Here is a 15,204-nt window from a genome sequence, read left to right as displayed (position 1 = left end):
TGTGTTTAGCTTAACCAGCATGATTAGCATAGAAGCAACAGCAAGGGCAATCAGCGCTTCCACACATTGAAGAGTAGTGTGTGCAGCAAAGTGTCTTGTTTCTTAGTCTCTGCTCTGCTCTGTCTGCTCTGCCTGCTGTCTCATTATACTGCTGCCGTGCTGCTGGAGGACACTGAAGGACACAAGCGATTGAATTCAAGTGTTGTATATTCCCTGGAAACCAATCAAGAAAAGCCCCAGAATAATAATCCCTGTCCGCTGTCATGATTCATTTTTATTTTGTTCCATATTTTTCTCTGGCTTTTGAGTCACTCAGAAAGAGTAGTTCCAGCATAAAATCAATGTTCCATTAAAATTTAATGACCAGGAAGGGCTTAATAGTGGTAGAACAGATGCCTCTGCTTTTGATAACACCGACATCTCAGGAACTCTTATTCCAAGCTTGCAGTGGTGTTGTCAGATCCTCTGACCGTTTCACGCTCCTTGCTGCTGTGAAAAACAAAGGATATTGGTATTTCCGGGCCTCCGAGCGGTGAAATTAAAAGTTAGTCAATTGACAGTAAAGCTCATTAAATCCCTCAAACATTGACAGAAGAGGCTACAGCTGATGGCACATTGTCATCACAACTCTAATTACTCACTGGTAGTAATGTTGACTGAAGGCTATTCTAGAATTTTGTTTGTACATATTTTATAAATTAAAAAAAAAATCTATTTAATTAAAAGAAATAAGAGTGCACATGCAGGTTTCCTTGTGCTATTGTTTTTATTAATGTTATCATTGCTATTGTTGTCATCATTATTAATTGTAGCAGAACAAGATAAATCAAAACACCCCTCAGCAATCATGGCTTAAGTTTCTTCATACTCAGCTGGAAGAGAAAGAGAGAGAGGAAGAGCGAGAGAGAGAGCGTGAGAGAGAGAATGAGAAAGAAAATGAGAAAGAAAGTGGAAAATCTTAATCATTTTTTTTTTCTTTGAGGACCATATGGAAGGTTTCAAGCAGCCAACCATATGTTGAAGGCTTTTGTCATGGAAATCATACTTTTTGGCACTTTTTCATTGCGCAGCCAAGCCGGGCACATAAATAAAAGAACACAAGAACAGAAAAAAAAAATCATACAGAACATGATCAAATCTTTAAGAATACACAGAGTTTGAAGGTTTTTGTTTGCAACTTACAACAGATAGCTTTTTAATCAAGACACTCCCTGATTCACATGGCCACCCAGACTGCAATTGGTACCTGTATTTGTCTTTTTTTAATAAAAAGACAACATGAATAGAAAAAGAGCAATTAAATGTCTACATGCATTGTCATATTATTGCTGTGATATATTTACAAATATATATTTACAAAATTATCAAAGAGGAACAATGTTTTCCTACATCTAAACTCAGTATTTTGGAATCAAATTGTGCCTCTTTCTCTGTAATTAGTATTTTCTCTGAGGATGATCTGTAAAACTGCCAGTTTTAGACCAAGCCTACAGGTGCAGTATCTTTCCAATTGATGTTTTTAATGATCTCGGTGCTTTTATCTGCCTTATTAAAACACAGTCCCCAGGTTTTGGAGATACATTAAAATATAAAACGTATAAAAAAATCTGTTGGAAGTAAGGATTTCTGCATTAGTTCGATAATACAGTGCCGTGCCAAATTGTGTGTTCTGCAAGTTAATCAGGAGACAGGTGGTTTGGATGCTCTCATGCAGTGATTCAGCTGTAGCACTTAGGCAACCATTGACAGGATGATGGCGAAACGGGAAAAAGAGGACAGACAAACAGAGCAGAAGCACCTCTTTGCTCTCCTTTCTCCCCAGATTTGTGTTTTTGTTTTTTAAGGGCGAGCTCAGCATTACTGCCATCATGTCATCCATTTGGAATATGCAAATAGCTGACAGTGCATTTGCCTGCTGGTGCCTGACCTTCCCCTTGGAGGTCGCTCACCGACTCAATTACGCTCCCTATCTGCAGTCTGTCTGCAAACACCTGTTATCCTCCCACACTCCGCCACCCTCCGCCAATCCCACTTCAGCACATCTCATCCTCGCTGCGTCTGTTTAGAGGCAGTTGGGACAGGATGAGGATGGCTGGTGGGGAGGGGACGAATGCGGGACAAATGATGTGGGAGTTGGAAGTGCATTACTGCGCATAGCTTTGTTTCTACAGTCTTGAAAACTTTTTCTACCAGCATAGTTCACATCAAGATTATTTCCATTAGTTCTGGTTGAGACATGCACAAAACCATATTTATGTTATCTCTTATCCCTCTAACTCATTTGACTACACTACATGTAAGTGCTTTATTATGTCAGTGATCTATATGAGAATTTTGTAATGCTGTATTATAATACATAGCATCGAATCATGCTTCAGCTGCCAGAAGATACTTTCTTACCTGGTTGCATAAAAAAATCCAAATAAAAGATAGTAATACTATGGAAGAGCAGCCTTTTTTAGGCGATTTAACACTGTTTAATGGGGTGTTGCTCCAAGTTTTTTTAATCACCATTATTATTGCTTTTGCACCTTTGCAACCTTGGTATATCTACATTATTCGGCTGTCTTGTTTTAACAGTTTAACATTTTCAAGGCAACGTCTACATCTGCCATTTCTGAGATTTTCTTATTGCCTGAGATTTAAAGACAAAACAGGGCCAAAATATCTCCATTCGTGAGGAGGCTGCAGTCTTTTGGGAATCAGCACGAGTATTTTAGCATTTTGTTTTCATTGTTTTTCTTTATTGCCCTAAGTCGACTGAAAACATGGACAGCTGTGATTGTTATACATGTCAATTGCTGTATCAGTAAAATTATTGCCATGAAAAAACAAAAATAATTCTGCATTCATTCCTTTGAAGCCTTCTAAGCACAAGTACTTTACATTGTTCCTCTTTAAAAAACTAAGTCCCATGGACTCTCTACAGTTTTCATGCATATAAACATTTTCTTTGAAGATCAGCAGCATCTTACAAGGTCAATGGATGTTTTCAATTTAAAAATTATAAACAATAAATAAATAAATTAATAAATAAATACATGATAAATAAGCAGGTTTGCAATAAATACACAAAATAAATAAATAAATAAATAAATAGGTTGATAAACAAAGTATTTACATGATAAATAGATGGTATGCATCTAAACAGTGGGTGAAGCTTTTAGCGACATATAAAACGGACGAACGGAAGAATTTTGAGTGTCACTTTGTAACTGAGGGTGTGTGAGTCCATACCTTCACTCTGAGGTAACACTGGCAGAGAGGGGGGGGGAGCACCTCAAACACTGGGTGAAGATTTACTCATTAAGACTGGACGATGCACCATAAAGGCAGCAGAGTTTTATGCAAGCCACCATGGCGGAGGAAGAACTATGAGAGTTTTCATTGCTATAGACATGTCAACCCGCATGGCACTTAAAACAATAGGTCATTTGGTCTGGCTCTGTGTTTTTTTTTTGTTTTTTGTTTTTTTTTGTTTGTCCAAGTCTGTATGTCACGGCGAGACTATGAATTTGAATGTGTGATAACCTGTTCAACAGGCTGAAAGTTTAAAATCACTGCTCTTGCAGTATTAAATTGAATGACCTATGATATTGTGTAGCTTATATAGTAAATGAGTGTTTTTGAATACCCACAGTTACAAAGATGCTTTTGTTCAACAAGGGATAATAAGCACAAAAAATAAATTTAGAAAAAATCAAATAGAAAAATAACATCCGTTAAATTGAAACATTGGTGTGGAAAAAAGGGGTTCGTCTTTTTTTTTACCTTTTAAAATGATCTCCCTTTTTTTGCAAATACTGTCATAGTTCACATTTTCATAAAAAGTTCATGTTGGCAGTTGCAAAAGAATTCAATTCTTAGCAAATAAAAAGCAGCATAAAAATACAAGAGGTCATTTTGTCTCTAAAAAAAACAAAAGAACACTGTTAGTCCTTTTTTATGTTTTTTTTTTTCATTTTCTCATTACTATTTCCTATAAAATATCAGGAATCTAAATATTATTACTATTGATATCAATATCATTATAGTCATTGATAAAAATTCACATGCCAGGCCTCATATATAATTGTGTTTGTGTGTGTGTGCACGTGCGTAAATGAATGTGTGTGTGTGTGTGTTTATGTGTGTATGTGTGTGTTTACATGTTCCCACATTGAGCACATGTTGCTGAATTGTGAACAACTATCATCTACAGTCTATTTTGGGGAAGGTTGTTTGATTGTATGTTTCTGTGGACGATTAGCTACTGTGCAGGGAAAAAAATCCAGCATCTTTTGAAATTGTCTTTGCCATAATCATTAGAGTTTCTTCACGTAATCTCAGTGAAAATATTGCTTTCTAAAAAAAGGGAAGAAAAAAGGCATGGAGGGCAGAGTGAACAGGGTTATTGGTTGTGAACCTACAACAGGGGTTCAAAATTTTGCTTGTTTTCGTGGTTATTTTTCTGATCCAGAGTCGTCTTCGTCTGCAGAGCCCTTGAAGCAAGCTGACTCATAGTGCTTGTTCAGGTAGGACTTGAGAGCGAAGGTCTTATTGCAGCGCTTGCATCTGTAGTGCTTGAAGGCAGAGTGTGTTTGCATGTGGGCGCGGAGGTTTGAACGGTCAGCAAAGGCTTTGCCACAATGGGCGCAGGCAAAGGGCTTCTCCCCTGTGTGTGAGCGCATGTGACCTTGAAGAAGCCACGGCCTACTGAAGGCCTTGCTGCACACATCGCATTTGTGCTTGAGGTCGTGGGTGAGGATGTGCATGGCCAACGCCGGCATGGACACGTACACTTTATTACAGGTGGGACACTTGCGGGCCATCTTGCTGTCCAGGCTGCGGTGCGTCTGCTTGTGTCTGCTAAGGTTGGAGGAGGTGGCGTACGTCTTGCCGCACTCGTTGCAGGTGTGGCGAGGTGTGCCCACTACCCTCTCCTGTGCGCCATCGCTGGCACTGCCGCTTCTTGAGCTTCCTTCACGACTCTCCCCATCTCCCTTCCGCCTTGAGCGCCCGTCAGAGATGAAAAAGGCATCCATGGTGTAACCCTCGGCTAGGGCCTCCGATTCACCAGTGTAGAAGCCGCTGGCTGTCATGCCAGACTGGGGGCTGTCGGGGTGCTTCAGGTCGGGGTCGCAGTACTCCCCTCCACTGCTCACCTGGGTGTACAGGGGGTCTGATACTGGCGAGGCCAGCTTGTGCTCCATCTTCTTCTCCCCCTGGTATACAGATGGCGTGATGTAATCCTGGATGTATCCTGAGTAAGAGACACACGCAAACACAGTTGGCCAGGGGTTGTGATGGATAAGGACACAGTGACATGCTGGTGATTACATGATTATAATGTTGGATGATTGCCCTTTAAAAATGGTCAAACAGTTGAGTGTTAGCACAAAGCTAATTGCATTTTTTCCCCACAAACTCAGAGGTTGTGAACACAACAGTTCACTGATGCAGGGAAATATGAAACTCAGCTCAGCTGCTTTTAGGAAGGCTGCAGTTTTACAGTGAGGATAATAGCTCATTAAAAAAGTCTCCTGTGTCTCCCCTCTTAAATAAAATAAGCTCATTGATTAGACTTCACTTTTTTGCAATAGAATTAGAAGTCAAGCAGAGACATCACTTTTCTCCCTAAGGTCTAGTTCAGTTTCAATTTCAACATATTTTGGATTTGTACCAGATGAATTTGTTCCACCACTGCTTACATCCATGATTTTATGCTTTTTTTTCTTGAAGCAGGTTTAAACATGATGCAGCAAAGCACAAAGCACTGGCAGTTATTTAAATGTCCTAACTGTAGAGAGCATGATTTCAGAAAGATATATTTTTGTTGGCATCACTTATTTCTTTCATTTCGCTGGGAACCAGCTCAATGCCAGAGGTGCTAAAAGGCTTACTGGCAGCTAAGTGCATCTAAACAAAACTCAATATATATATATTCCTATGCTGTAAATCTGCTAAGTGAATTTTCTCTCCAGGGTTGATATTCTACAGATTAAATATATCAATGTAAATTGATATATATATATATAAACTGGGTAACAATTGCTCTTTTGAACAAAATACTGCGTAACTGCAGGAAAAAAATCTGCCATTCCAAAGCACTTTGTGCAGCAAGCAGTGGAAATTAGGTATTGACTGTTTTTTAATGAAATTCAAAGTTTTGAACTGATCAATAGGCTATCATCTGTAAAATAGTGCAGCTGTTAGAATTGCAGGAGAAAATAGAAATAGTGCGAGGAACAGTTCAAGTATCTGCGACACACACAATAGTAGTTTATTTAACACAGTGTGCTGGAGGACTGATAATGTGAGACATGGAATCATGCACATTGTTTGTGAAGAGGGTCACCTGTCTACAGCAGTGAGCAGCACTGAAGTGCCTTCAAGAAACAAGCCATTAAGAAATCAGCTGAAGTGCTCTTTTACTACAACGTCTCCATTCCCAAGGGTTTCAGTTCACACACCCACTTTGTCAAAGACATGACCATGACACCCGGGGACAGGGAAACACCAGGCCTGTGCACACATTATTACGCTGCACTGCATGGCTTCTCTGTTTTGAACCACACAGATGGTGTTTGTCAGAGAGAGTGAGCTTTTGGAATTCTTCAAACAACAAAATATTATCTATTCTTTAAAAAAAAAAAAAAAGAATTCTTAAAATTAAATGTGAAAATGCTGCTGATTCAACAGTTATTAGCAGCTGTTTAATAGCCACGCTGAAACAGTCCTAAATATAGTTGAATGGCCTTTGGGCTATTACAGCACAGCCGTCATTTTGCAGGGATTTTTATCAACAAATCATTCTCTGCTGTATCAGTATGAGCAGAGTTGTTTACTATGTTTCAATTACCCAAGGTCAGACACGCAGCACATCAGTTAGGACCCAGGCTGTATCAGCCTTTACAGCTCATAGACTCATTTCTGTAATGCAAAGCAAGCATGTAATTAATGGACCCTCTCAGCCACCCCTCTTTGTTGTTCGACAGACACTCAAGTCAAATGTCTCCACAATGGAAGGCAAAGAAAATCTCCGGCACAGCAGAAGTGCTGATGTTAGGTATTTCTGCCACGCAGTGGAGTCTTTTATTTTACCTTTTTTTAAATCCGCATAAAAAGGATCATTCTTTTATTCCAATTAAATGCCTTTTGTCAACAGCAGTGTAGAGGCTTTTGTTCTTGTCCTCTACTTAACATAATGCCTATTTTTCATGGTGTTAAACAATAGATTCATGAACAATAGAGAGTAATAAAATTTATACTAATGGATTTTAAAATAATATAAAATCTAGCAGCTGAAAAAGTAAATCACTTTCACTATAAGCTTCATAAATATATAGTGTTTTTGTTTTTTTGTTTTTTTTATATAAGTTATTTTTAGATTTGCAAACCTGCTCAGTCTGAACATGTTTGCTAAATCCAATAATCCTCATTTATCCTGTAAATTTCACCTTGTTGCTGACACGGTTGAATAACAGGTGGGTATCATCACAGCATTTAGCTGTGCTCAGTGAATCTCTTGAACTGTGAAAACATCCTAAGAAATCACAACAAAGACTCACACATGCCCCCTCTGAAAGGTGGCCACAAAATGGAAGCGACGAGCTTAAAGCAGACCGTGAAAGTGAAGGTCGCCTCTCCACTTCGACTGAGCTTAGTGTGGCCGGTCAGTATGTTGACCAGTGTGCAGCTATGTGGCTTTCATCATGTTTACTGTACAACCTCTGTCACGTGATCGGCCTCACTGCTGCCCCAAGCATTTTTGTCTCCTTTTTCTCCTTCCCTTCTCTATCCCTTTAGCCCAGCTCCCCACCTCCCTCCTGGTCCTACTGAACAGTGTGTTGATGTCTCTTGCGACGGCGATAGGCCTATACGGCTGAAACTCTAACCCCTGCTAGTTTTCAAATGCCCGGAAGGAAGGGAAAGATGTAGTGGAGCGATGGGGGTGGGGAGACTGTGCATGCTCCATTTGGATAGGAAGAGGGGGGCAACGGAGGATCGGACAGTGATGGGAACTCAAGGACAATAACAGCTAAGGACAAATGTATCATCTGATACTCATCTCTCATATTCATGAATTTTTTAGTCCACATGATGACCAGATATCGTCAACCTATGTGTGTGCAGCACCACAGGGTTGGTGCAGTCATACAAATACGTAACGAGAGCTTCTCCTGATTAGACACACGTTTTGTTCCCTATTTGCATAAACTAATCCGTGGCTGTGACCTGAATTGTGTCTGTCCTTCACTGGAGTCAAAAAACAAAAGTCTGGGAGCACAGCAGTGGGGGTGGGGTGCCTCTGAAAAGGATTATTTCGGATATTGGTGCAGATATCAGCTGGCTGCACGTAACATCTCACATTAATTTAAACACTCTGAACATGTTATCGGCTAACTCAAAGGAAAATCTCACCCTACTAGAAAAAAAAGAGACCATCTGTGCTAAGAGTGGAATGCTGAAATCAGCAGCGGAGCTGTTTACAGGCAGGAGTGCTAGCACATCTTTAACTGGAGCGGATCAGACTGGAGGCATGTTAACTCACCATTCTCACTGAGACGAACCCCAAGGCTGGTTACCGAGTCTGTGATGGAGCGTGCAAAAGTGAACGAGTCGTCCAGGTGGTGATGATGATTGGAGTTGGCCACATTGGACGAAGAGAAATCATCAAGCTTGATCTTCTTCACCAAAAATGAGCGGGGCATGTTTCAATGGATAAAAACACAGAGCTGAGAAAAACGCATGAGAGAAAATAAAAGACCCTCTGAAGAAAGCACACAAGCTGAGCTGGCTTGATGATAATCCTTGTGGTTAATATGAAGACAACGGCCAAAAACATAAGATAAGAAAGAAAATGGAAACCAGTGGAGAACAAGGCTGACGGCAATGCTGTGTGATACTCTCTGGCTCCCCCAGCTTCCCCCAGAAAAATAAAAAAATAAAAAATAAAAGCGATCCTGTTCAGCACTGGATAGCTCCTGTGATGCAGCCGGCTTAAGGGACCAGTGAGGAAGAGAAGAGATGGAGACAGACAGAGAGAGGAGGGAGAGAGAGAGAGAGACTGTCAGACTAGCTGAGATCAGCAATCACGCCAGCCTTTATATGGGGCACAGGCAGTGGAAGATCAGGTGGTGCTGCGAAATGGAGCTGCTTAGCTTTAATCCATCAAATGTCCCCGGGGACACACATCAAATTACTACTGAACCGTCTGTGCATTCGCACACAGACAGAGGAGAAAGAACACAGCCAGACCCCCACTGCCCCCACTGCTGCTCCCCCACCTCCTCCTCCTCCTCCTCCTCCTCCTCCTCCCTCTTTCACCCCGCTTATGCTCCATGCTCGGAGGAGGAGTAAAAGAGGAGGGCAGACAATGGAGATGTGGATGAGAGCACACTCAGTGTCCTGTCCCCCATTGTTTTCAGATGAAGTGGCACAGTTTATGTTTGTCTTGTACAGGCGCTGCCTCCCTCATGTCATCTCTGTTACCTCAAACAGCCTCAGATCTTTCCATCCATTCGACACAGTGCACACGCTGAGAGCACACATACAGTACAGGAGAGGTTATCAGAGCGTCTGGGACTCTTTCAGTTCTTTTTTTTTTTTTTTTTAAGCTGCACTGGATTCCAGCACTGTTGACTATACAGGGAAGTAGAGTGCTGCACGGCTGAGCTCATCTCTCTCTCTCTCTCTCTCTCTCCCTCCCCATTACTGCTGCACAGATGTGTGTCCTGCCATGCGTGGCAGTGAATTATCTGATTAATTAATTACATCTTTTTTGATTAGGGTGAAATCTAGAATTAGATCCATGCTCACTAAATTGGCCACATATCTCTAGGATGGTTTGTATTTGTGTGAAATCATTAGCTCACTCTTGTGCTGTATTATACATACACTGTGTTTTTCATTAGACTGGGATATTTACATGGGGAATCTGGTGAAACAAAGATGCACCTGTTTGATTCACTATTCAACAGGAAACACTTGTGTCTCATCACTTGTTTGAACAGTTATTATTTTATTGTATTAACACATTTAACAGAATTACCAACTATTTTAGCAACAACTCTGCCTCTAAATGCCTCTAAATAAACACTCCTTTTATTGTACACATAAGACAGAAATATTTTAGTTGAATACATCTTGAAAGTCGAGCTTTAAAATAAGCTACTCGCAAAGTTAATTGTTGAAATATGTTACAACCCTCATACTAAAATACACTCAACTGTTTTTCATTTATTGCATTTTCTGTCTTGCTGCAGGTTCTAAAATTCTGCTTGAATGTGGTTAAAGGTGTCACAGATTTACTCGGACGTTTAGGTGCGCCCTCTTGTCTGGCTTGCTCTAAATCATTCTTGCCACTAACAGTGACCCTGCAGCTCAGATGCAGCCGGTGTCGAGAGGGGACAGTGTTAAATCAGTGCGGCACAGGATTTATAACACACATGTGATTGTACATTGCTGGAGAAGTTGACGTTGCTGTCACCGAGCCAAGCTTATAGTGCTGAGGCAAGGACGAGTAAGGTCAGAGCAAGAATCATTGTCTAAAAACCGGTAGCTTATGGGGAAGTTTTCTGCTTTTATGGTGAAATATTTCTTTGTATAAACAGTATGAGTCACCTCGTGGATAAATATTTCATACAATGTAATCAATTCAGACTGTTTAATTATCTAAATGCACCTGGTTTCCTGCAGTGTTGATTAAAACAAAAAAAAAAACACTTTAGTTATTTTTCAGATTGTATTCCACTACAGGGAGGTTAAATGAACAATGAACCTTCCTTGACTCATATTGACCTTTTACGGCCACTTCTCAAATCTGGCATCTCTCTCTCTCTCTCTCTCTTTGTGAACTACAGCTCACCTCTGACAGATGCTCTCATTATTCTGCTCTTTGTCCAGAGCAGTGAAGCATAGCCAGTTTGCTTCTTTAAAGTATAAACACAGCACAAGGAGGAAATGTTTTGGTTGTGATCATTTTTTATCATGGTGATTTGTTTCCTGTTTCTCAATTGTTCTAATGTAAAATGGTGACAGCACATCTTTATTCTTTGTTTTATTCAACCAAATGTCCAATACACCTTTTTTGCTTAAATGTGATAATTAAAAAGATGTCGCTATTTATTTTTCTGTTGAGGTCTGTGTTGTATCTCCTAGCAATAGCTGATAAGAGTAGCGTAATGGAGGAAACCACCTGTAACTGGAAAAAGGCATTAAGCAGCATGTTTACACTAACATCCCATTAAATATTCTGTGCTCAGGCTGTTTCCTGCATGGCATTAATATAATCTGCTAATTAATCATTGCACTGTTTCATCGCATATGAATTTCTTTGTGAAATGAAAGAATGAGTGCAACAAGTCAGCCACAGGTTAGAGGTGAATGTGACAAACAAAAGGCAGCATGCTGTGATTGAAACATCTCCGGGGTTACGTGGATCTAGCAGCTGGCAACTTTTGGCCAATTGTTTCCCCTTCCTCCTCCCCCTCCTCCTCCTCCTCCTCCTCATGCCGGCGCTCTGGTCCACTTATGGCCCCCAGACTCCCACTGACATGTGGTCACTGCCTCGGGACGTTACCATAGTGACTGCCCCCCTTGGGCTGGAGGAATGGTTTTTACTCTGCAGTGCTGGAGCGGGAGGGGTCTGCTTTGGTCCTGTGTAGGGTTGGAGGGGGGGAGGCTGTGATACAATCAGCCTTATTAACATCCTGTATGGCCCTCTAGGGCTGCGGAGATGACCTGGCTGGTCAAATAAATGAAGTCAGTCTAGTTGATTTGTTCCTTCATGCTGTTTCACAAAAGACACCAATAACAATCACTACATCTACAGGTCAGTTTGTTATCTCTGTTTACAGACACAGTCTGTTTCATCATTTAGCTTTCACCTGACTCAAAAAATGATTTGAGCTTGCATTGCATTGCATAAACCTGAAATTTTAATGCTTCATACCAGGCACTGCTTACATAAAGACACTCTGAGCTTGTTGTGGGGTAGATGAAGAGAAGCAAAGAGTCCATTAAGCATAGCCATCTATAATTCACCTCACTCTTGCTTACTGGGTCACTTCAGTGAGGCTTTTTTAAGCTGCTTCAGCAGGAGACTGTTGTGCTCTTTGTAAGAACACAGGCTAATGATTACAACATCATTTTGAATGTAATAAGTATTTATTTCATGTAAAAAAATCTTATCTGCTATCATGTGTGCGGCACAAAAAATCTTTTTCGCACTGACACAAAAGGTCATAAAAGCAGTATTTAACAGTCTGCTGTAGGTTTCTGAATGGAACCTTAACTGCCTTCCCAGTCACACTATATGTAATGCTGTTTGACAGATAGTTCAGTGTATCACTCATGCCCTATTTGGCTTGTGTCTGCCCGTTGTCCTGTATGCATTTCAGAGCGTGTGTGCATTTGTTGTCCATGGGCAACTGTTCAGTAAATAGGGCAATTAAGTGTGAAAAGCAGAAAGGAGCTAGCATGTTCGTATCTCTTTGGTGGGGGAGATAATTTATGCTAATAACATCTCTACCGCTCAAGCTGCCCAAAAATGATAGCAGACCCTTTTGGCTTCAGAAGAATCTTTTCATCCTCTTGGAGGAAAAAAAAAGTGGTTTCTCAACACCTTGCAAATAAGACAGCTGTGTGGCAGTGAATGAATCTCTCTCCCTCTCTCTCTCTGCCTTTCATCTCCAGATGATAATCTTTTCTCCCTCGCTGTCTTGTATGGTGCATGTTTGTTCTTCATTTAGCCTGTGGACTACTTGAAACCTAGTTCCCCTCTGTCTCCTCCCTGCTCTCTCTTATAGCCTCACACCCTGCACACAATCTATCATCATTTTCCCTTCAAGAGCCGTCGAAGGAAGTCACAGTATGTGTGAATGTATTACTGTAAATAGTATCCTATGCATGAGTGATGCTTCTTAATAACACTTAAAGTCAAGCTCAGTATGCTGTTCATGTGGCATAAATTCCACTATCATACTGAGGGGCACAGAGGCATTGGGTGGCTGTGGAGAGCAGGGGCCATGCTGGCAGTTCAATAAATAATCCCAGTGAAAGTGGGAGCAATAAACCATATGAAGTCTCTACCAGCTACACACTATCATGCTTAGTAAGGAGCCTTCATGTCAGCCAAGGGAAAAATGTGTCATCTTTTTCTGGAAAGAAGGCGTAATCCAAATGTGAAATTCAAGATTTGGTCTTTGACTTGTTGAAGTTTCCACAGCTGACAGTGTTTTTTTTTGTGGAGTGCTCTATTCAGGAACAAATGATTTGCTAATTCATGTATCATTCATATATTTAAAAGATTTTTATGTTGTTTTTTGCTGATTTGCTGAACAGGTTTGGTGCAGTGTATGTTTTTGTGGACTAAATGATCCATTGTGTGTTTGCCGGAGGGGTGTACTTAAAGAGGTGACTCCTGCAAACTTAAAAGTAGTATAAAATGTTGTGAGTTCATGGTAGTCTTACATTGGTGTTCTTAGCTCTTTAGTTTAAATAAAACGAAAAGCAAAAATCATTCACAGAAGGTGAAGAAAGAGCAGCTGAAACCATGTGCTGCACACAGACATTAGCATGCTAACTAGCTAGTCCTGGACCATACGACTTCTTAGGGTAGCAACATGTTTGTCCTCGCTCCAACATGAGAAGAAATAGTGCTGCTGTGGTGGTTAAAGATCTTAAAGGTAGGGTAGGAGATTTTGAAAACTCAGTGAGAGTCAGCCAGATTTTGAAAGTAAACACACCCCTTTCTCTCGGAGCTCACCCCGAAGCCACGCCTCCCAACCAGTCTGTGACTCCGGCCGTCATGCACGTACCTCTCTGGTGCACGCAGAGCTGGAAGAGAGTGACAACCAACCAATACCCCGCGCAGGTGCACCTCGTACCTCGTACTCCTACCCTACCTTTAATATGATTAAGCTAGCATATTGACTTAAAACTGTTGAGATGAGGCTTAAGAATTAGGGATTTCTTGAGTTACAAATTGTAAACATATTTCTACGAGTAATGAATTCTCTTTTTAAAATACCTTTCCCTGTGTTGCATTGAAAGACTGGGAACAATAAAGAATGTCTACCTCTGTGTAAAGAAGGTAAACCACACTAATTAACCTGCTTTATAGTTTTTGTTTAGTGTAAAAACTACATTTCACACCTAGCCTGGGTGCCAGACTGTTATTTTGTGTGAGTCACTTGCTAACCATCAACCAGCAAAGACTGCAGGAGGACTCAAGAAATATTACAGGGTACATAACCAACACTGACACGAATTGGTGAGCTTTAGACGTGCAGATTACCTTGGAATAGAGCCAAGCTAGCAGGTTCTTTGTTTCAGTCTTTATGCTAAGCTAATTGTTTGGGACATATTTATTGCACTTGATCATCTTGTCCCTGAAAGAACAAGGTGTTAGCATATATTCCAAAATGTTGAACTGCTCCTATAACATGCACTGATTTTGTTTTTGTTGGTCCTGTTTCCTTCCAGATGCTTTCTTTATCAGTTGGAGACCATAATAATTAAATTCATGGCAAGACGCTACATGTAGTGTTCAAGTGTGTTTTTAGTGAAGCACTTTAATTTTCTAATGCTGTAATTAAACCTTAACTCACACCTTACTCTGATTTATTGAGAAATAATTGTTCAGATAATCTTAGTCTAAATTAATTGGGTTAATTAATCACCAGTGTGTCTTCGCCCTCCCTCCTTCAAATAAAGGCATTGTAGGTCTTTTCACATTATGTTCCATCACGAAGGTCAGAGCATTGGGTAATAGACTGTCGTTTCCAATTTGTACTTCCACGGAAAGGAAGAGCAAATGCATTAGTGAGATGGTATCAGCCTGTTTAAAATTAGACAACAAATGGACAGATTTGCATGCATGCAGCATGGATGGAGCAGTCCAGCGCTACGATGCTGTGTGCAGGAGAAGCAGCAGCAGCAGTAAGTCCGAGAAACAATTACACACCAGTTACTAATTTTCTTTTTAAACATTCACTACACCTGTTTGCAGCCAAGGGGACAAACAAAGATACCGCTTCCTGACACCCCGGTGCAGTGTGGGTTTATGAAGAAAAAAAAAAAGCATAATAATAAAAGAAATCTGCAACCAAACAAATTTTCCACCAGGCAACACAGAGACAGGCATTTCCTCTTATGTGTTTTTCCTACTAGTGCATGTCAGGGAGAGAGGTGAGATCAATTTCCACAGGATTAGGCTGC

The 15,204-nt window shown here is 40.7% G+C and overlaps 1 protein-coding gene across 1 annotated transcript; it reads right to left on the bottom strand.

Annotated features, from left to right (window-relative positions):
* Window positions 1-4,090: 4,090 nt before the first annotated feature.
* Window positions 4,091-8,693, bottom strand: scrt2 (scratch family zinc finger 2). Its single transcript, XM_028410944.1, has 2 exons — window positions 8,534-8,693; window positions 4,091-5,242 (listed from the first exon to the last, which is right to left on the bottom strand). The coding sequence occupies exons 1-2, from the start codon at window positions 8,691-8,693 to the stop codon at window positions 4,443-4,445; spliced, it is 960 nt and encodes a 319-aa protein (XP_028266745.1). The 3' UTR covers window positions 4,091-4,442.
* Window positions 8,694-15,204: the final 6,511 nt, after the last annotated feature.

The sequence above is a fragment of the Parambassis ranga genome, chromosome 7, assembly GCF_900634625.1.
Source record: "Parambassis ranga chromosome 7, fParRan2.1, whole genome shotgun sequence".
Lineage (NCBI taxonomy): Eukaryota > Metazoa > Chordata > Actinopteri > Ambassidae > Parambassis > Parambassis ranga.
The sequence above is the reverse complement of the archived record's forward strand: the minus strand, read 5'-3'. Positions and strand labels throughout refer to the sequence as shown.

What these genes read in the sequence shown, in the direction of transcription:
- scrt2 (XM_028410944.1), bottom strand. Translation starts at nt 8,693, where the DNA reads ATGCCCCGCTCATTTTTGGTGAAGAAGATCAAGCTTGATGATTTCTCT. An exon ending in GGTTCGTCTCAGTGAGAATG is followed by an intron (nt 5,243 to 8,533) that starts GTGAGTTAACAT and finishes TCTCTTACTCAG; the next exon opens with GATACATCCAGGATTACATC.